This window comes from Drosophila busckii, chromosome 2L, assembly GCF_011750605.1.
Source record: "Drosophila busckii strain San Diego stock center, stock number 13000-0081.31 chromosome 2L, ASM1175060v1, whole genome shotgun sequence".
In the NCBI taxonomy this organism is placed as follows: domain Eukaryota; kingdom Metazoa; phylum Arthropoda; class Insecta; order Diptera; family Drosophilidae; genus Drosophila; species Drosophila busckii.
Window position 1 is genome coordinate 7038570 of NC_046604.1, and position 21554 is coordinate 7060123.

At 36.3% G+C, this 21554-nt stretch overlaps 1 protein-coding gene across 1 annotated transcript; it reads left to right on the forward strand.

Annotated features, from left to right (window-relative positions):
* Positions 1-15783: 15783 nt before the first annotated feature.
* On the forward strand, positions 15784-17220 carry LOC108603500 (CAAX prenyl protease 1 homolog). The gene is given in 4 exon segments (XM_017992371.2): positions 15784-15910; positions 15966-16244; positions 16246-16293; positions 16295-17220. Coding segments are annotated over 4 exon segments (1371 nt in total). The 5' UTR covers positions 15784-15790; the 3' UTR covers positions 17219-17220.
* The last annotated feature ends 4334 nt before the right edge of the window (positions 17221-21554 follow it).

Sequence of the window (21554 nt, forward strand, 5' to 3'; positions counted from 1 at the left end):
AATGCTTTCACTCGCATAATTGATGATAAATATGTATATAGTTATTATAGTTGACAAAAATGCTTTCATTCAGTCCAGTTTTTTATTTTTTATTAAAATACAAAGCAGCTATTTAAAAATTGATAAATTGTTAACAAACGAAATTCTAAATTATTGATTTTTTCAGACTGCATTTTTGTCAAGTGTAGTGGCATGCAAATATTTTTTACGCCATTCCATTTTGTTGCATTTTCTAAAGCTTTCCGCATCATTTTTTTTAATTCTTTTTATGTTGTGTGTGTGCTTCATTTAACTTTGTGTGTGACGCGTTTTTGGTTTGTTAGCTTCAAAGTCAATTAGTCTAATTAATTTGACTGCACGCGACCCGAACTGCCTGACTGACTGTGTTCCCATTTATCAGCAAATGTAAAAGGCAATCCTATATAGACTAGCATATATTTTTTTGTAAAAGCCGCATACTCTTGCAGTAGACTCTTCAGTGCGACAGATATGTAAAAAAAAAAAAAAGCAGCCAGAGCAACAGATTTTTATCAAATGCCGCAACTACTCAAATAAACGACAGTGCGTATACGCCATGTGTGTGTGTGTTTGTATCTTGAGAAACTGTATATTTTGGAGTGGTTTACTCGCTTTACTGCCTCTTCAGGTAGCACTTACTTTGAGCCACTGTCAGCCCAACTACCAATAAGTGGATTAGCTTTTAAGTCGACTGGCTTATGGCTGCGAGTAGAGGCTGCAATGCGAGCGTGGCATACAACACACCGCATGTGGTAAATAAGCCAAAGCAGCAGCACAAGCAGCAGCAGCAGCTGTGACAAGCTTTTAATGGCCAGAAACAAAAGTTGTTCATTGCTGTGGGGTTGCTACTTGTTAAGCCCCTTTTAAGCGTCAACTGTGTCGCGCGGCTAATGTGTGTTTTATTGGATTTATTGTTTCACGCCAACTTGGTGTGAAAAGGTATGGCGTCTTGCACGCATACAAAAAAAAAAAAAAAAAAAAAAAATATTATATATAAGTTAGATACCATAATATATATATATATAGCAGTACAATTGCAGCTTCTTATTTCCTTATTAAGCCAAACAGCAGACAGGAAGGCAGACAGACTGTTGGACACTCTGTCGCTTGGGCAGTAGAAAGTTGGACAACTGTGTCTGCAATTAAATTGTTTCCTGTTTGGGCTGTGGCTGTCTGATTTGATTAATAAATTATGCAAATTTAACGAAGTTCACTGAATCTCTGTTGTTCATATGCTAAAGAGGGTGACAAAGTTATCGAGTCTAGAGCTTGAAGTTGAATGAGACTGGGGTTGCCTCATTGCTTAAGATTCTAATAAGGAAATTGAGTTATTGCAGTACTTTATAAAAATTTTTAAAAATGTTAAAGGGCTCTACAGAAAAAGCCGAAGTTAAATTTCTTAGTATTATACAATTTTGATAATGATGATGAAGAACAAGCTCTGGAATATTAGCATAAATATTTTTTTTTATTTATTTATGAACAGTCGACGGTAAAAGTAAATGATGAGTTGTTCTAAATATAAAATTGTAATAACATTACCTTGCCCCAGTGTATACCCCTCCTCCCTTTAAATAATAATGTGGCTACACTCTAGGGAAATGCTTAAAAATAAAGACGCCCCACAAAAAAACAAATCATTGAAAAAACTGTCTGTATTAATTCAATACTCAAAAGAAAAAAATGAGCTCAACTACTTAACTTAACGTGAGCATAACTCAAGCCTTTTGTTCAGTTTCCATATAATATTTATATATGCGACAAAACAGCCATAGGTTCTCTCTTTTATTTGCTTGCACTTCAACACACTTTAAGTTGAATGCTCGCCAAAGAACGCTACGTTGAGTAAAAAGAAATGCCACAAAAATTAAACAACTTAAAAATTTGATAATTTGTCTTGTCATTAAGCGACTATGATTTGGTTTTGCGACTTGGCGTCTTGGCTCAGTTCGCATTTTGGGGCAGCAACATCTCGAGTTGCATGCAGCAGCAGCGACAGTTGCTGTGACTCGTAAATTTTGATGGCGGCAACGAGCCGCCGTAGCTTGCCTATTGCCTTGATATGCTGCCAAGTAGCCAGTCATTGGCTTTGACTATAGAGCTTTGGCTTAGCCTGTTTTTTTTCTGGGGTTTTGGCTTAACAATTCACAGATTTACTGCGAAGAAGCGAAACCAAGCGTGCGCCTCATACAATTTATGCATGTCGGAGCGGAGATTTGAACTTTTGCGCTGGTCTCTTTGGCGCCGAGAGAGACGCCAATGACGCAATGCTGCTGAGCTTAAGTTCCTAAGGACTGCAACAAATATCGATTGAGTTCGCTTGCCAGTGTGTTTGGTGAGTTAATTAAATTCGACTCATGATTGAGGGCTATCAAGCATACAGCAGCAGCTTGTTGATTTATGCGTAATATGCACTCATAATTCAGTAGCCAAGGCCACGGGGCGCATGAGTGTTTTCCATCGTTTTAAATGCGCCAATGAACTGAGCAGAGAGCTTAAATTATGCAAGTTAATTTGCAGCTGCCTCAAAATGATGACAAGAAATTCTGCACACAGAGTACGAGGCGGGTCCGGGTCCTGCTTGCTAGTCCTCTGGCTAACAAGAGTTATTTGCCGCAGACCGGAAGTGAAGTCGACATAAATTGTGGCGGGAATCTGACGCCTTTGCCAACCCCCGCCCGCCCGGCTATGCAGCTAGCTAACTCTACCAGCAACAGCTTAGCTTAGCTTTGGCATCTGAACTCTAGTTTATTTAATACAAGCCCACAGCAGAGCGTGGGCGTGGCAACTAGGCGGTGGCAGCCTCGACTGCATTTTCCTGCAGGAATTGAGATTGTTTGCTGTCGACAACTCAAAAATGTTTGTTTGCCTTTACGTCCCTCTCATACCCTGTAAGTATAATAAATGAATTTAATAAAAAAAAAAACCAAATGTAAATTAACTCAATTATATACAAGTAAAGATTTGATTAATGAATATTTTAGTTTTGTTAAGTTCTTGTCTAGGGTACACTATGCCGATCAAGTCGCTATTGAATGCCGCTCGTTGTGGCTTCAATAGATTAACGCAATTTATTTGCCAGTTACAGTATGTGCTCGCTATATATGTATATAAAGTTATAGCGTGGAAAGATAAAGTAAGGCAGCTATGTTAAAAATGTTTTATATTAAAAAGAGCAACATTTGATTTAAGATTTTTTTACATAATCTTCTCGTTGTCGGAAGTAGTTATGTTTAAGTAAAATATTACAATATAAATTTGTATTTTATTTTCTAATGCAATTTGCATTCTATACTACAAAAAACTTGAATTAATTTAATATTGCTTTGCTTGCGTTTATTAAAATTTGCAGTCATTAAATTTACACCTAAATCAGTTTCTTGCCCACTGTGTACACGCGCCTTGGCAGTCCCCACATATTTTCACATCAAACAACCGCAAGCCCATGCTGACGCACATAAATACGTTTAGCTCTGGATGTAACAATAAACAAAACTATGGAGCCGCAGCTTTAGCCCGAGAAACTAAACATGCTATAGCTATAAATCGATTTGGCAGGTGCGAGCGCCTCAGGCATCCTAACTTAGCAAAGCTAACAATATAATTAATTTTTCATAAGCCAAAAGTTACAGCGCTTCCTTGAATTGAATCGAACAAGCTAAAGCAACACATGAATCTGAGTTTTCTACGCATAAACCAAGTTATATCAAAGCTTGCGGTCTGGCATTCGTTTCATTCACAGCTACAGTTACAGTTGAGGTGGCAACAGCTAGAGAGCTCAGGTGGGCCTGCATGAGAGCGACTTGATTTCCCCAGGTGCCTAAATGTGTAGACCGCATGCCACATGCCACATGCCACATGCAACTGCCACACATTTGGTATATTCATATTTACTGCCGCTGACCATTTGTGTGTTCCGTAGTAGGACCCGCATGCTTAGTAGCAACTCCCACACGTTGGCAACTTCCTTTGCTGGATAAAATGCCTACTGGTTAGCAAAGAAACAACAGCAGCAGATGCTACAGTTGGTTGCTGTTTTTGATGCCGCCTTCTTAAAGAACTTTTTCAAATGAAAAAATAGTTAACCGCCAGTAAGCGCATAAAATATTGACGCAATCAACTTTTATATACACTTTGACTTTGACAAGCGTCGTTTTCGCTATTGTCTGTATCAAAAATTTACATTAAAATTTTCGTTCACAGTAAAGAGCATAATGAATCTTATATCTTAATTATCTACATTTTTTACCCGGATTGCGGGGGAAGAGACAGGAAATTCATATAAATTAAATATTAGTGTTCTGTGGACAGTACAGGAGCACTTATTTACCAAATTTTGTTGCTCTAACCGTTATAGTCTTTTAGTTGTAGTTGCTCATACAGACATACAGACAGACGAACATGGCTACATCGGCTCAGCTAATCATGAACATATACACTTTATAAGGTATGCCACGCCTTCTTCTCCCTATTACAACTTCAACTAATGTCAAAGCGTACAAAAACAGCAAATCGCCTTAGCCATGATGTATAGAGAGCCGCCGCTGTCTGCAGCCACACGCTGCACTCTCTACTCGAAATTCACCTTTACATTTTTAATTAAATTGCCTCGGCAAGACATACAAAAATTTTGCGCTTTGTAGACTTTGCGGTAAATTTACTATGTAATTTCCGGCGCTGCCAGGCCACACTTGAATTTTAATAGAAGACACAAGACAAGAGGGGAGAGCAGCCATTAAGTCATAACTTATGGCTACATGCAACGCGTTGCAGTCTCTGGCGCCATTTTGTGGGGCAGACTTTAAAAATAATAAAGCCAAATAAGCGTGGCCCAACTGAATTATACATGATGGAAAATCTGGCAAGCGACTCCGCTTGTTAGAGTGAGAGAAAGTGAGCGAGAGAGAGAATGCTTGCTGCTCTCAACAAGTTACAAATCTTTTGTCTACGTGCCCAACAGTCTCAGCCAGCTACACCGACTTGCCTCATTCTTATGTTTGTCGCGTAGATCTGATCAATGACCTACGTGCTGCTGCTGCTGCTGCTGCTGCTGGCAGCGACTTCTTGCTATTGAGCCGTGCCATTAGCTTTCAATAGGGCCCTGGCCTTGAGGGCTAACGAGTGAAAGGCAAGAGAGTTGCTGAATTTCAACTGACGGAAATTGTGGTAAATTGATTGCACTAAATGGCAAATATCATGCGCCAAATTGGCTGTGACAATGAGCAGAAGCAGCTAGCAAGGCTATTGAAGTAGACCGCAGCCATTCCTCCATTGTAAGCACTTGTATCTACGCCCGTGGCGTGTGTTGCGGCGCTAACAAGCAGCTGCTGGCTGGCTGGATGGCTGGCTGGTAACGCACTTGCAGCTAGACATGCTTTATATGTCAGTCTCAAGTGCCGCAGCCAGACGACAAGCCACGGCGCTGGGATATGACGACAACATTCGACTGACAGCACCTTTATTGCTGCTCTTGTTGTTGTTGTTGTCGCACAATCCTTGCTGCTATTAAAGCCAGCATATATTCTCTGAGCGCCTGTCAGCAATGCTTCAATATGCAAAAAAAAAAAACTTTTGCTGTCGACAGCTATTGGCTGTGCCCCAAACTAAAAACTACAGAAATTAATACCAAAATGTCATTTTGCTTTTGGACGGACGACGAGAAAGTCAAAATGCTTCTGCCGAACGAAGATTGATACGAGTTGTGTGTCGAGAGCTTTGTCCAGTTTTGAATGCAATTCGCCCGCCCGCAGGCCAATTAATCAATGTACGAGAAAATATTTCTCATTCTCTGCAATTGATTAATTGACTTTACTGCCAAATGCAATTAGTGGTTTATAAATTACTTAAGCAAAGTTGCGCACAGTAATCAAAGCCACTTGAACTTAAATATATCCATAAGGAATTTCCAGCAAGGCGCTCAATTGTCGCACAAAAAAGGAATAATATTCTCAAATATAGATCCTATTGATATTTTTATACAAACTTTGCATTAAAAGTAAATTAATTTATTTTACAAAGTATTCGTAAATTAAATAATGCATAATAAGATAAAATATCAACGCCAGCTTTGCTGTTTAGTCAAAGCGACCTTTAGTTATTTCTTACTACCTGCCTGAGATAAGGACCACGTGCTTTCTCTCTTTTTTCCCACGCTCGGCAGCGCTGATTGCGCACTCACGAAAAACTTCGTTGCATTAGTATGTGTAAGCTTCGACATTAGCTGAGCGACACTGCTTAGCGTGGGCGAGTTGAATTGAGAGAGCTCAATTGAAAGAGAGAGAGCAAAGCAGAGCTCAAGCTGTTTGCATATCACGTGACGACTCATTGAAGACTTTTTTCATTGGCTCAGCTGCGCTGCCTTATTGCTTATCACGTGATCACTGACTACCGAATTTTTCCATCGTCTGCTGCTGCTTCAATAATGCAAATGCTAACAATAAATATGTAGACTATTTGAAATGCTCATGCACATGAATTTGGCACAAGCTGAAGATAACAAGAGTAGTGAATGAAAGTAATCGTAATTAATATTAAAAAAAAACTTGTTTAAGTGTCAGCAGCATTGTAGACTTGTCTTTTTATTGAATTTGTACCCTAAATAAACATGACAAATGCAAGCGCTCTCTATTAATTAAAAGGCACTCTGGGCGACAATCAAAGTCAAGCCAAGACGAGCTAATCAATTGCATAAGTTTTGAATGGAATATATTTGGGGTTCAGAATGTAAGTCCATCAGTTGTTGGTCACCTTGGCGATAACTCAACTCTTGTATGCATAGAATACTTTGCTTTGTGTTCTTGCTGCTGTTGCGGTTGTTGTAGTTGGGCTGGCGGCAACTGTTTTTTGTTAAGCATTCGCTTTTTGGCTTGTCAAGTGCTTTGCCAGTTTTTGATTCGAGCCTGCTTCGAGTGGATTTATTGTTTCGACTGGGGCAAATACAAATACACACAAACTCTTTGCCGTCAGGCACAATATGCAGCCTGTGTGTTAACAATGGTCGTCAATGTTGCCTTGCGCTCACTTCAACTTCGATGGGTCGCCCCTGTTTGTTATTTGTTATTGTTGCGATTAATGTGCTGCTGACACGGCCAAATGCCTATGGAATGTACGAGAAAACTGAGACTGCCGGTGCCAGTGCAAGTGCTTCGTCAATAAATTGAAACAATTTTGTGGCACATTGTGTGGCAATCCTTTTGTCTTTAAGTCGCTCGCCTGCTAGTCTGTCTTTCACTCATGGTGGCAAAGAATAAACTTTTGCATATTGAACGCTTCTGACTTTGTTTGCAGACTGTTCTATATTGTCTCATGCTGTTGCATTTGGGAAAAAGCTAAGCGCACGCTGCTTTAATCTTTCAACTTTACTGCAAAAATATATATATCCAAGTACTACTTAATTGTTAACTAATTGTTGAATTAGTTCAAAAGCGAAAGTGAAGCTTGTCAACTTGGCGTGTCAACCTGAGCGTTGAATGAAAGTCGCGTGAGTCGCGTGCGCTTAAGTGAGAAAAATGACAGTAGACACTGCCGCTGGGATTTTATGGCTTTCTCTCACTCACTCATTCACTCTCTGTCTCTTTCTCTCACTGACCCAGACGCTAGACTAACATGCAATGTGGCAGAAAGTGACCGACAAAACACTTTGCTCGCCCACAACAACAACAACAATTTTGTAGTTTCGTCAGTGGTTTAAGTGCATCATAAAAAAAAAACAGGTGAGGAAAAAACTATTTCTAAGTTCTGAGCTAAATGCAACTTGAACTTGTTATGCAATTAAGCATTTTTTTAGTTATTTATTATGCGCATTTGATCGCAGACCAAGCAGGCGCCATTTAATCTATATAAATTATCAGCTAAAGTGTTTTCATTCGATAGAACGCTTTTAAAAGACCGCTGAATTACTTAAAATAAATAAAAATAATAAAATAAATAACAATATACAACATAATGTAAAACATTTGGCATAGATATAAAGCTGAGGTGTCATTTTCATCATTTGAGCATTATTAATGACCAAGTTTTAATATATAAAAAAATATATTTATATTTATATAAGACTTAAAAGGAATTAGTATAATACATAGCGTTAAGCAAGCATTTGGCATAGATATAAGGCTAAGTTAAATTATAATTGTAAAATTATCAATTTTAATTTACTTTTAAATTAAACTTTAAATTTAAAGTGCAATTGCTATCGCTATATAGTATAAATTAGAAAAAGAAAGCGCCATAAAATAACTATGTTGATAATAATTCACACACTTTGAGAAAATGTGTGTTTATATCTAATAAATAAACAAATTGGAAATAGCACATAAAATAGCAACAAAAAAATATTTGATTTCATTGCTCTTTTAAAATTGAAATAACAATCATTGCTTAATTTAACAATAAAAATAACTTAAAGATACGTCTCATTGTCAGCCACATGGCCCGCAGGCGTTTGCTATAATCTGAACATTTTATGGTATTTAACACCTATACACACACACACACACATGTACGTCTATGTATGACTGTGTGTGCGTATTATTAAAAAGTTACTCGGAAAGCGCTTGAAACAAAACTTTTTCACAATTTCCATCCATAAAGCGCAAGGTTTTATACAAAATAACGGCAACTCACCACTAAAAAGAACCAAACGCAGCAAAAATATTCACGCCACTTTGATAAACATTTCCGGGCAATAAATACATAGTTGCATTTTACAACTTTATTATAGAGACCACACAGGCAACAAAAGACCCAACAAGAACAACAAAAAATTATGTATAATAAACCAAAAATTAAAATAAAATACCAAAAGCAGCACAAGGGCCAAAGAGCGGCGTATGCGCAATTTTTAACTTCGCTTTATGACTTTACTTGCGTTTTCATTTTTTTATGGATGCTGGCAGACAGACTTCTTGATAACAATTTGTTGTTGTTGTTGTTGTTGTTCGCACTACTTTCACCTTGTGAACAAAACAGCAATTGGCGGTGGCGTTGGCGCCGTTTTAACGTTAGAGCTATTATCATAAATATTTTTGAACTGGGCTGGGCGACTGTCTGCTCGCCAATTAGAATGGGCAATTAAAAATTTGCAGTCACGTGTTAATAATGTCGCGACTTGCAATTGAGACAAGCAGACACACACACCTGGACAGCTGCTTGGAAAGTTTACCCTTTGTCTTCGATACAGTGACAGGCTAATGGCAGGCGGACCGCCCACCACCCACCAATTGGCAGCTAAGCGCCATTATCGACGGCAAAGTTTGCCTGGTGGCCTAATTAGACTTGAAGTGTTCTAAGGGCAGGGCAACCTGACATTTCTACTATGACGTTACGTTATTTATTTAAAATGCAACCCACTTGCAGTTTGTGAGCTACGTGAGTTGCCTGTTGACACTGAAAACCTTTTTTATGCGTATATTTTAATTTTAATTTGAGTTGCAGCAACTGGCATTTCCTTTTCACATATGCAACGTATACTAGTAGTGAGTGCTCACATTAATTACACACACATATGCGCATCTGTTTGCCACAAGGACATGAGCTGAAAAAATGAAGAATTGAAAGACATGGCAGGACAAAAGTGTAGGTATCTCTAAAACCTGCTGCTGCTTCAACCAATACCAATACCAACTATCACACACAGCTGAGCCAAAGTCAAAAATGTTGCAACAGCGACAACAACTCTCTATGTGCGGCTGGCAACGAGTGTTGCATATACAAAAGTAAAAGTAGTTCTCAAGTGCTGCACACACTTCCTTGCAATGCGACAAAGTGTTAAAACACAAAAACAACAGCGCAGCATAACTACAAGCAAAAAATAAAAGAAAAAAACACAGCTAAGAAACAATGTGTAGATACAAAAGAAAAAAAGGGAACGCTGCTGCTGCTCTGGGACTCTGCACGATATTGAGCTGCTTTTGAAAAGCTGAGATAGAAGTAAGTATATACAAATGTACATTCATACAATCCGGAGCACCAAAATAGAAACAAACATTAAATTCGTAAAGAAAAAACAAAGCATCGAATTCCATCAACAACAATTTATTAATTCAGGTTATGGATTTCAAAGATATGTAATAATTAATCTAATTTTTTATTTAATTTCAACTTTGATTAGTCAACGGTAATAGAAAATGATTACATAATTTTTTTAAGCTGTAATGTTTTTATTTTGAAATTAAAATAAATATTCAAAGATATATTTAAATATATTTACACCACCCAATGCAAAAGTTTTGCAATTTTTTACATGGAAAATTGCATTTAAAATTTCAATTTGCTTGTCCCTATTCAATTGCCTGGGAGTGTAGATATGTAAATACATGGTAGCCAAAAGAGTTTCTGTGCATAAAAGCATAAATTAAAGCAAATAAAAACATAGCAATATTTCGTGTTATAAAAATAAAAACATTTCAACTGAAAATCATGAACAACAAGTGTAAATTTCAATTAAATTAAATTTTTTGTGATGCATCATTTTATTTATTTAGCTGCTGCAAAAGTAAGTTAAGCAATTATTTCATTTAATGTATATAGCAAACGTAAATTAATTAACAGCTGTACTAGAGTATGCACATATTTTTTATACATCTATATGCGCTAGAGCTATCTTTGTGGCAAGGACATAACTTGCCCGTCAACATAGATTGTGGCATGTAAGTTTGCTGCTGCTGCTCAGCCACTTGCAGTCGACAAATGTCATGCTTACACACACAGAGACAGGCAGAGCTGAAGCACGCACATACACACACACACACACACATATGCAACTACTTATAAACAGCAGCTTGATGCTTCAGTATTCATATAAATCTTTGAATGGAGCCGCTTCAAGACCAAAAAGAGAACACACACAGACTAAAGCTCAAGCTTTGCTCAGTGACGTCCATTTATAGAGCTAAAGCTGTTAGAACTTAACGGTATTTTATAGTTGAATGGCCGCGATTCATCTCCATCTACATATCACAACGATCTGGCAAGACAGCTACTTAGACTTGGTAAATGTGAATTGGCCAAGGGAACAACAAAATACAATATACAGCGACAACAACAAACAGCAGCAAATGCTAAACGGCTCTCAAGTGAATCGCGACAAACAAGTGGAGCAAGTAAAAAGTGCAACTGCAACCAGCAGCAGCAGCAACTTGGCAACAATTTCATATGCATTTATATCCTCAAGCAGTTCGGCTGGCTGGCAAAATCCAAAATCTGACCATTGGCATCACAGTGTAGCGTTCAGCAAAGTTTTTCAATTAAATTTGTTTAGAATTTAACTTTGCTGCTGCTGCCGGCGCGACAACTTCAAGCTTCAAGTGTAGCTGCTACTATGTTGCATAGTTGCAAGTTAAATGTAAAATGTTGCTCATTATATAGTAAAGCATAAAAATTGATTTTTATATGCAATTAAATTTCAATATTTTGATTTATTTAATGCAAGCTGCTAACTACGCTTCTAATTAAAAGATATTTAGCTCTACATGAGTTCAGCCATCTTTGATTTAAGCTTTAACCCAGTCCCAAGTATTGAAAAATAATAATTTTAAAATAATAAAAAAATATTGCATTACATTTAGCTATTTACTACCGACTATCTATAGCTCTCTAGCACAAATACTGCTCACACTTAATCCTTAACTTGTTGTCTCTGCTTGTTTGTCTGTTTCCACTTTCAATTAGCTGCTCTATATACGGATATGTTTGTTTACGCTCTGTTCTCCATATTTGCCTATCTCATCTGCTCTCTCTATCTCTCTCTCTGTCTCTGTTTGCTAACATGGCATAGTCGATTGTCTTCTCCTGGCGTTAAATTGTCCTGCATACGGCAATAATAAATTACACACACACACACACTCACACACGCACACGTGTCATTAAGCTTTGCAATTGATTTTTCATTTTACACAATGTTTATATAGATTAATATGGTTAACAATTCGTACATTGACCGCATTTAAAAAATTATAATTACTAAATAGATTAAAGGTAATGCAATTAAAATGCATATGCTACAATTCGATGGAGCAAATTAAGTGCCAACAATATATACATATGTATATATTTATCAATTTTTCCAATCTGTTACTTATTTAATTAAGCACTTACATTATACCAATCAAAATTCCACATAATTTCAAATAAAGTTTAAATGCACTATATATAAAAAATTAAAGTGAATTTCGTTGAAATCAGCTTTAATTTCTTTGCATTGACAATTTTCAATTCCAAGTGCAGATAGTTTTATTTCTTTCTCCTCCCATTGACAAATCAATATTCATAACACAATTTGCAGCGCCTCAAACACTTCCGGCGGGCGAGGCAACAAATTAGGCAATGTGGCATCAAAAAATTAACAATGACTAATGCCTTAAACACTCAACGCCATAAAGTTGATTGCGCAACAATTTGAGCAGCAACAACAAGGATAACAAGGGGCCATACAGCAACCAAGAAATTACAAACAAAATGCAAAAGGACAGTAACGCGCGGCGCCGCAAAAAGTTGCAAGTGAAAAATACGCAGCTAAAGAAAAGGAAAGCGAAAGAACTTTATGCTAATTTCACTTTTCTCGAACGACGCATAACCCAAATGTGTTTTTTTTTTTTTTTTAAGCTTTTCGTTTTTCTTCTTGTTGTTGTTGCTACTCGACTTTCTCAGTGGCAAATAAATGGCGCCAGGACAACAACCTGTCAGGGGACAGACGGGAAGACAGGAGCTTGGAGTTTTGCAAGAAGCTTGTTGTTTGAGCAAAAATGATAATTTTTGGAGCAGTGAAGGCCACACGCCCATGTAGTAAACCAACAACAAACGTTGCCAGTGGGGCTAGGAAAAAATATAAATAAAGCCAGTCAGTATTCAGTTAGCATTCGGGCTAAAAAATTAGCTGGCCAGAGCTAGGAAAATTAAGTACGAGTATGAATTGCTAATTAAAGGGGAGCGCGTGCGTTGTTGCGCGCACCTAAAACAAATGCGGCTAATTAACATGTTTTGTACTATTTTGACAGAACCTTTGTCCCCTCCCCCTCCCACTCCCTTTCCCATCTGTCAGCGTCAACTCCAGCTTAAGACGTGGACAATCTTCCAGTTGTAATCCCAAGCAGCTTGTTCAAAATCAGCCATGTGGATAGTTGCATATTTTCTGCACCAACTTTCAAAAATTAATAATGTTAGTATTAATATTTCATATTAAAGGTAAATTTTAAATTTGCTTCAATAATATTTATTGATAATTAATTAAGTATAAGTAGAATATTAAAATATCATTACCATTTAATATTTGTCGTAAAATTACAAACGCAAGTATTGTTCCACAATAATTGTTTTTATAATTTATGTATCAGCTGTTAAATTGCTATCATTTTTTTATGTGTTATAAATTAAGACAAATAAAACAATAATTTGCTAAAAATTAAAGCATTTTATAATTAATTATCAACATTTTTGTTAAATATTTTTATCTCATTGCTGCAAAACCAATCAACAGCTACCAGAAACTGTTAAAAACTGAGCGTAATGTTAAAAACGGAGGGGAAACAGAGCAAGACTAGCAGAAAATGTTAAAGTCTGTGCGGTTTGTTCTTTAAAATTGAGCACTGTTAAAAAGTGAGCACTGTTGTTAACAAGCACTCAACGCTTTTATGTTAAAAACTGAGTGACTTTGAGGAAACTGAGCAGCAAATGTTAATAACGAAGCTCTGTAGTTTGAATGCAACGGATAACAGTTTAGGAGTGACTTGGAAAATATCCCACTTGGATATATTGTTGCCAAATACTTGCATAGAATTGAATTCATTTGAAGTTACATTATGTTAAATACATAAAAGCAGTTTTATTTTTCTTCATATTAATTTTATTTAATTTACTCTAATTAGCAGAGACCGCAAATAATTATTATAAGTTCAAAAAAAATTGAAGCCCAAGAAAGCCTCGGAGGAAAGTGGGAAACGTACGCATAACTTATTTTTTTACGGCATATTCGAAAACAAGATTTACTTTTTTTTGTGTTAAAATTATTTTTAATTATGAAAATTGATTTAACTAATAAATATTAAAAATAATGGCTATTTTTCAATTATTAAATAAAAATTACGCCATAACTTTTATTTCCAATTTTTTAATATATCCATACCAAACTACCCGTAACTGGGTAGTTATGCGTTATATGACATTTCTGACATATTAGCAAACAAAAAAATTTAAAAATCGTCTGATCTTGATTTTAAAATTTTTTTACTTTAATATATAGCTATACCTGGTCAGGGTACGGACTATTCTGTGAAAAAAAATTTTTTTTTATTAATTAGTAATTGAGTATCTGTATATTTATTGACTATAATACACTTTAATACATAAAAATAAAGTTTAACTTTAAAAAATTCTAAATGTTGATGAAATTCCGTCATTAAAATTAAAACAAAAGTTAGCTCGAAGTCCTCTGCAAAAATGTAAATTGCTCAGGTTGTGCGGATTTGTGGACATTAACACTAAGACTCTTAAATCACAATTAATTGCTCAACGACATGCAATTGGACGCACATTAATGGACCTTAATTGACGCTTTGAATGTCTACGCAAATTTTATATTATATTATATTTCTTTCCAAAAAATTACTTTCAAAAGCATTTGTTAATTTCACAAAACATTAATAGAAAACTTACAGATACAAAATACTTATATAACCAAACATAGTACAAGCCCGTAGAATTTATATCCATTAAAAATTTTTGTATTAAAAATGTTTAATGTATTAAATGTCTAAGCCGGATCGGTATGCCCAGAATCGGCAACTTGGGCCGCGAAAAAAAATTCCAAAGGGAGGGGTTTTTTTGCTTACGGATGAAATCACTTTCTCTAGTAAGGGAAAGTGCGCTCGAATGATTGTGTTTATGGTAGTCACTATGTCGATTAATCAGGAGGAGCCAGTAGTTAGGTTAGGTTATTCAGTCTTCGCCGAAAGTCATAGACTCCTTCGATTCGTTGAGTGTGCTCAAACCTTGTATCCAGGAGATATCAAGCTTGAATCGGGAAAGATTTTATTGCCGTCATAACTGATGGCAATAGTTCAAATTTATCAAATTTATTTATTGTACTTCGTACAATTGGAGATTTATACTTCCATGGATAATCTGACTTGAACTCATCTGAATGAAGTTACATACATATATAAAAGCAGTTTTATTTTTCTTCATAATTTAATATTGGAGCGCAATTAGCTTTTTACGGGCACACAGGTGCTAGGTGTTAGAACTTAGGCGCTATGACACTGGGCGTTATAACATGCACCCGCTGCTCGCCACTCGAAGACCCGCTTTTGAAAAAATCCTTTCGGATTCGGCAATTTGGACCAATAAACGCATCTCGGAATAATTTTGCTGCAATTAATCAACTAAAGAGATATTAATCTAAGAATTGCTTATTGGGCTTATTTATATATCACCTTCTAATATTCCAAAGGGCATTCAATTTCAGTATTCATCTACTGGAAATGTCGAAATGGTCAAAAATTATCGTAGCGATGGACTATCACTATAGTCTAAAAACAATCATTGGTAATGACCAGGGCGCCACCATCGATATTATCGACATTTTTACAGCTCTACTCTAATTAACTAAGTATATCTATGAGGCCTAAGATTTTCACAAGCTGCGACTAAACCGCAAACGTTGGGTGTGCTTAATATTATTCTTATACTATTAAAAAAAAAATATATATATATATTATATTTTATATTATATAGGCAGGCATTGAAATATAAATCAAAAAGGGTGACCTAATTTAATAAAATGTACGAAGTAACTGCAAACGGTGAGCCATTTTGGAATGATCCCGAAGTTTTGCTAACAGTCTTAGTGGCTGTATTGATTGCTGATAATTTGTGGAGCATATTCTTAATGTTAAGGGAGGTAAACTAAGCTAGTGACAGCATAACTGATATTTTAACTACATATTGGCTTACAGATTCGTGTCGTATATGCTGTGCAACAAGTTCCGGGGGAGCTGCGTCCCTACTTACCACAAACTTTATTTGAGACTATGCGGGCCAATAAGCTGCATAGATGCTGGTTCACTCTAGTCAATAGATTGTGCGTTGTGGTTATTTTGGGTAGCTTGGAACTCTACCTTGGATTGTATCCATTCATTTGGAAACTATCGTTGATGTGTGCGATTTGGAAGTGGATGGAGCACGAAGTTGTCATTTCCATCGTATTTGTTATTTTGCTTAGCACATATTATTACGATTAAGTCTCTGCCGGGGGCTATTTACGATCGTTGGTGCATACCCAGCTATGATTAAGCGACCCAATATCCCTTGGAAATATCGCATATTGCGTGTTTTTCTGGATACCCTTTTGTCGTTATTTCTAATGACTGTCTTTGTTACAATTGTTGTATTCGTGGTGATCGCATTGGGAAAATACTCCTTTTTAGGACTTTACGGATTAGCTTTAATTGCGATGTTATTAGTTATATTACTATTACCGATTCTAATTGATCCATTTTTGGGCAACCGTGTACCGTTACAAAATGCAGCATTGAAAAGAGATCTGGAGCGTCTAACGGAATCAGTGGGATTTCCATTCGATCAAGTCCACATCATACAGGTTCATGACTCCTCAGGTGGCAGCAATGCATTCTTCTTTGGCAGCTGTTGCCTCAAGCGTATTGTCATATTCGATACGCTTTTGCTAAATCGAGGACTTGCCAATACATCTGAGCTTCGACCGGAAGAGGTCGGAAAGGGATTATGCGATCCTCTAGTGGTGGCTGTGGTGGGTCACGAACTGGGTCACTGGGCTCATGGTCATTTCTACAAAGCTATAATTATGTTAAAGGTTCATCTGTTCGTAACTTTGTGTTTATTTGCCATATGCTTTCCCCATGGCCCGATATACCAAGCAATTGGCTTCGAGCAAGGATTACAGCCCATAATTGCTTGGCTTTCTGAGTTATCTTTCGGATATGTTCTAACACCGTACATGACGCTCTCCAATGTGTGCATGCTCACCATGACGCGTAATTTTGAATATCAGGCTGACAAATTCGCTTTTAAGCTGGGATTTGCCGCTTCACTCAGGGAAGCATTGCTGAAGCTATATGCAGATAATTTAACGTTTCCTGTGTCAGATAGTTGCTACTCTAGCTGGAATCATACACATCCCACAATGTTGAGTCGTATAAGGAGACTAAATCGCCTCGAGCAGGAAAGCTAATCAACAATAATAATTTATCTATAATCAAATTTGTTTTAATTTAATTTCGTAAGTTATAATAATTCACGCATTGAAAAGGCACCATAAGAATGCATAATGATAAAATAAAAAAAATATCGTTATAGTTTATCAGAATTGCATTAAGAAATATCAACGACTTAACACAATATAACACTTTAAGGACTGACTATTGGCCCAAAAGATCGAATTTTTTGGCAATAAAGTCTACTAAAAATTAGGAATTTTGCAGAACTTTATTAGAATGTTTTGAATTTTGTTATTTTTTTATTTTCAATTTAATTTTATAATTTTATTGTTGAATAAGCCAAGTCACGTCATATTAATAATTTTCACAATTTCCGGTTTAAAATTCACGCAAATGGAGTTTTTGTTGAAAAGGGGGAAAGGGGACAGAATATTATGCACGGTCAATTAGGAAACTTATAAGAACAAATCGTACTTATACATTTTCAGTAAGCCTCAGTTGTTAGTTAACTCTACGAAAAGTACGAGAAGAATTTACATTTTTTTAACACAATCCACATAAGCAGTAAGCATACAAATAAAAAACTATCTCAAAAGAAATAATACCTTATTTCATTTTACATTGTTAAATTATTTTAATTGACTCAAAAATATTTTAATTGTGCCAAAACTTAAAATCATGTTAAAAAAATTTGTTTTGTTTGTTTTAAGCGTCTAATTGATTGCTGACTTTAAGAGTTTACAAAAAACCTAACATTATATTATAAATTTTTTAAAATTATAGGTGATATGTATTTACTTTAAGATTGCATCAGCAAAATGTCAAAATTCTTACATGGAAATTTCGACTTTATGCCATAGTGGGACCAAAGTGCACTGTATAAAATCTGCATGTTTGATTTGGCGCTAATTCGATTATTTTATTTAGTTTCAATTTGAAACTATTTGTGGGCGCCAAAGCTAAATATCGCTACTGATTGAGAGCCTAAAATCGAGAAAATCGCTCGCACATATTCAATTTCTTTTGCTGCTCTCTTCAAACTTGCTTCGAACTCGAACATCCGATCTCTTGCTCGCACTTTTGTTGCCGTACTGTTTGCACTTGCACAGTATGGCACTTGCAACCGAATAGCGAGTCACAGTTTTAGAGCTACTACTAAATAGCGGCTCCCAGTTGTCAGCAACTTGCGAGTGCTTATCAATGCATGTCAAGCTGTATGTTATCAGAATCCAATTGGAACGGTTGTTCGCGCGTGATAAAATCATAACAAAAACATAAATATACAAACAAATAATATGAAGCGTGCGTAATTTGATTGAGCAACACGTAAATTTAAAATTTGTACTAGTCAAAAATACTAGTACTAGCACTTGTACTAGTCAAAAATGAGCGCTGTGTACGCAGAGAAATTACAGCAGGGCGTGGATGCGGAGGCAGATGCCGGCGAAGCAGATATGCCGCGATTCGGATTGAAGCTAAAGTTTGATCATGTGTGGCCCGAGAAGCGCAATCAGAATCTGAGACCATCGATAAAGCAATCATTGCCGATGCTGTCGCTGGCCTGCAGGTGAGTTCCCCCAGACTACACGGATGTTGGATCTTTGTAAATTATTAATTGAGGCACGTAATGCGAAATCAATAGCCAGGCCTAATATTAACTATGCACACAGTCAACGAACATAAAAAGCCTGTGCGTGTTAAATATAGCACCCAGGTCCTGTCCACACACACATACATACATACACATATATGTGTATAAGTACGTACGTTTGTGTGTATTAATAAACTGAATACTAAGTGACATTTAATTGTGAAAGGGTCAGTGGGTAGAAGGGAACAAGAAAATGGCTTAGGAATTTGTGCAGAGCAACGCAAGCAGGAAAAACTATAGAAATATAAACAATATAAATATGAAAAGGCAAAGGCAACATAGAAAAAACTAATAAAGATATGAGTAAATAATTCAGATGAAAATAATTGTGACACACAATTAGTTCTTACTACCTTTTGTCTTCTATAGATTGTGTGGCCTGGAATTCTAACAGAGCTTTAACTGACATATGTCGCCTTTTGTTTGACATGGAATTGAAAAGTGAATCCTTTGATAAGGACCTTATTACTCTTTTTATTTTTGCTTAGCTTCTGTAGCTTCCCGCATAGTTACGTTGGCGCCAGCTTATTCCCAAATTGCCACCCATTTATTTCGTTGGCGTTGTCTGCCCGACTTGGCGCCAGCATGGGGCCGCTGTTTGCGTGTCCTGGCCACATTTGGAGTCGTAAAAACCTTGTTGCTGTTGTTGTATGTACTTTCTTTGCCTTCAGCTCTCTCTCTCTCTCTCTCTCTCTCTCTCTCCCTCTTCTCTTCTCTCTCTCTCTCTGCAACATTCAAATTCGACTGTTGTGGATTTTTTATATATTTGTGTCGGTATTTAACACGAATTTTCCAGTGCTCCATTTATGAGTGCAAACGCCAATCAACGTAGCTATGACCTATGCTAGAGCAATGCAAATGTCTAAAATAACGCAACAAGATCGAAGAATTGGTGTAGGGCAAGATAAGTGCAATGAACTCCAACTGTGCATATTTCTTTTCCCACCTCAAACTTACGTTGATAACTAAATGTGGGTCAGTAGGACTGCAGATGCTAATAGATAATTTGGTAGGAGACACTAAATAATTAATAAATAAAACACTAAATTGAAACTGTAGAGTAAGCCGACAAACATGTTCAAGCAGCTTGTAAACACTCATAGATCAATATCTATGATTGGCGTGCTCATTTCATAGTTGTCAAACATATAATTGTATTTTTTTAATGTTTTGCTGACTCGCTCTTAGAGATAGTAGCATTTGTCATAAAAATTCTTCAGCCTTATCTTACTTTAATTTTGGTTATTTTTATATGCTTGTCAACAAATTGATTATTAAGTCTACAGCTGTTCTAACTTGGGCAGTTTTCTTATCAGATTTCTTGTCTAGGGTACAATTAATGGTTTTTATAAAAAACATCAGCTGGCAGTGTCGATTAGATTTGTAAAATTCTATTTGCTTATTTTATAGAAACACTCATATAAAAGCTTAGCACATTTGTTTATTAACACAGCTGCGCACACGAATGTGTTCAAACAGCTTAATTGAATAAATAAAAAATGAGAAACGTTTGCGACATATAAATTTCCATATAGTATAACAAACTAAGTAGATAAGCTCCATTGAATTGCTGACCCACTTTGGTGGGTTAGACTGCATTCAAAAGCGAGTTCAATGTAACAGTTGAGTTAAGTATGCGAAGCATCTTGGCAATTTCCTCGTACCTAATGCTCTTCCGTTTTGCATACAATCGAAGAAAAGCGACATTTTATCCTAGATGTGAACTGCCTTTGGCAACAGCCCAAGTTAACTTTTCATGCGAAGATGTAATGTAAAAATAAAATTCACCAGAAGAGCGGGAGTCATATTAAGTTATCAAAAGAGCCAACTAATGGCTGCATACACTTTAATAAATTCAAACAAGATTACATACGTTCTATGAGAAAATATATGTACATATGTTCAGACCTCCCTTCTAGCGTAAAGGCTATTTAAACATATATTAACCATAGAGATTTACTTTTGTGTTTTGACAAATCCAAAATAGTATTATTATATATACTATTTATTTGCTCTCAGTGTATCTATGCCATACAACTTCATATTTGCCCTCAAATCACAGTACGTTGTATCTATATGTGGATTTCTTCAGCGCCCTTAACGCAGTTCCGCTTGGAGAATAAAACATTTCTCTTTGCCCATGGCTGACACATTCTATGTGCAATCCCAGAGCACTTTTCTTTATTGTTTTTTGTCTGTCATTTCGTCTCTCCATAAAAATCATTTATATCTTTTAACGGAGCAGTGTTTGTTTTTGGTTTTGTTCAGATTTTTACTTTGAGGCTTCAACTTGTCGCATTTTGTTTATTTTTGGACGATGCATTTATATTATTTAGTTCCATGTGAACAAATTAGAGATCTACTCTGATTTTATTTATGCATATGTCTTGACAGCAAATTAAAGCTTAGATAGTGATTTGTTAGATTTAGAAAGGCCAACTTCTTCTTTTTTTTAATAGCAGCCCATTGCTTTATTTTTGATTTTCAATTAAAAACAGTATGCAACATGCTGCTGACATCTGCAACTGCAACTGATTGCCTGCGTCTCTGGGGCAATTCAATATGCATTCGTTTTACTGACAGGAAAATAGTTTTTTAATTGAATTGCAAGCGCGGCTTTGCTGCCACGTCGGTTGCGCCTAATTTAGCAGGATAAAATAGAAAAACAGCATTGGCCATGCTCAGCGATTTGTTGCAAC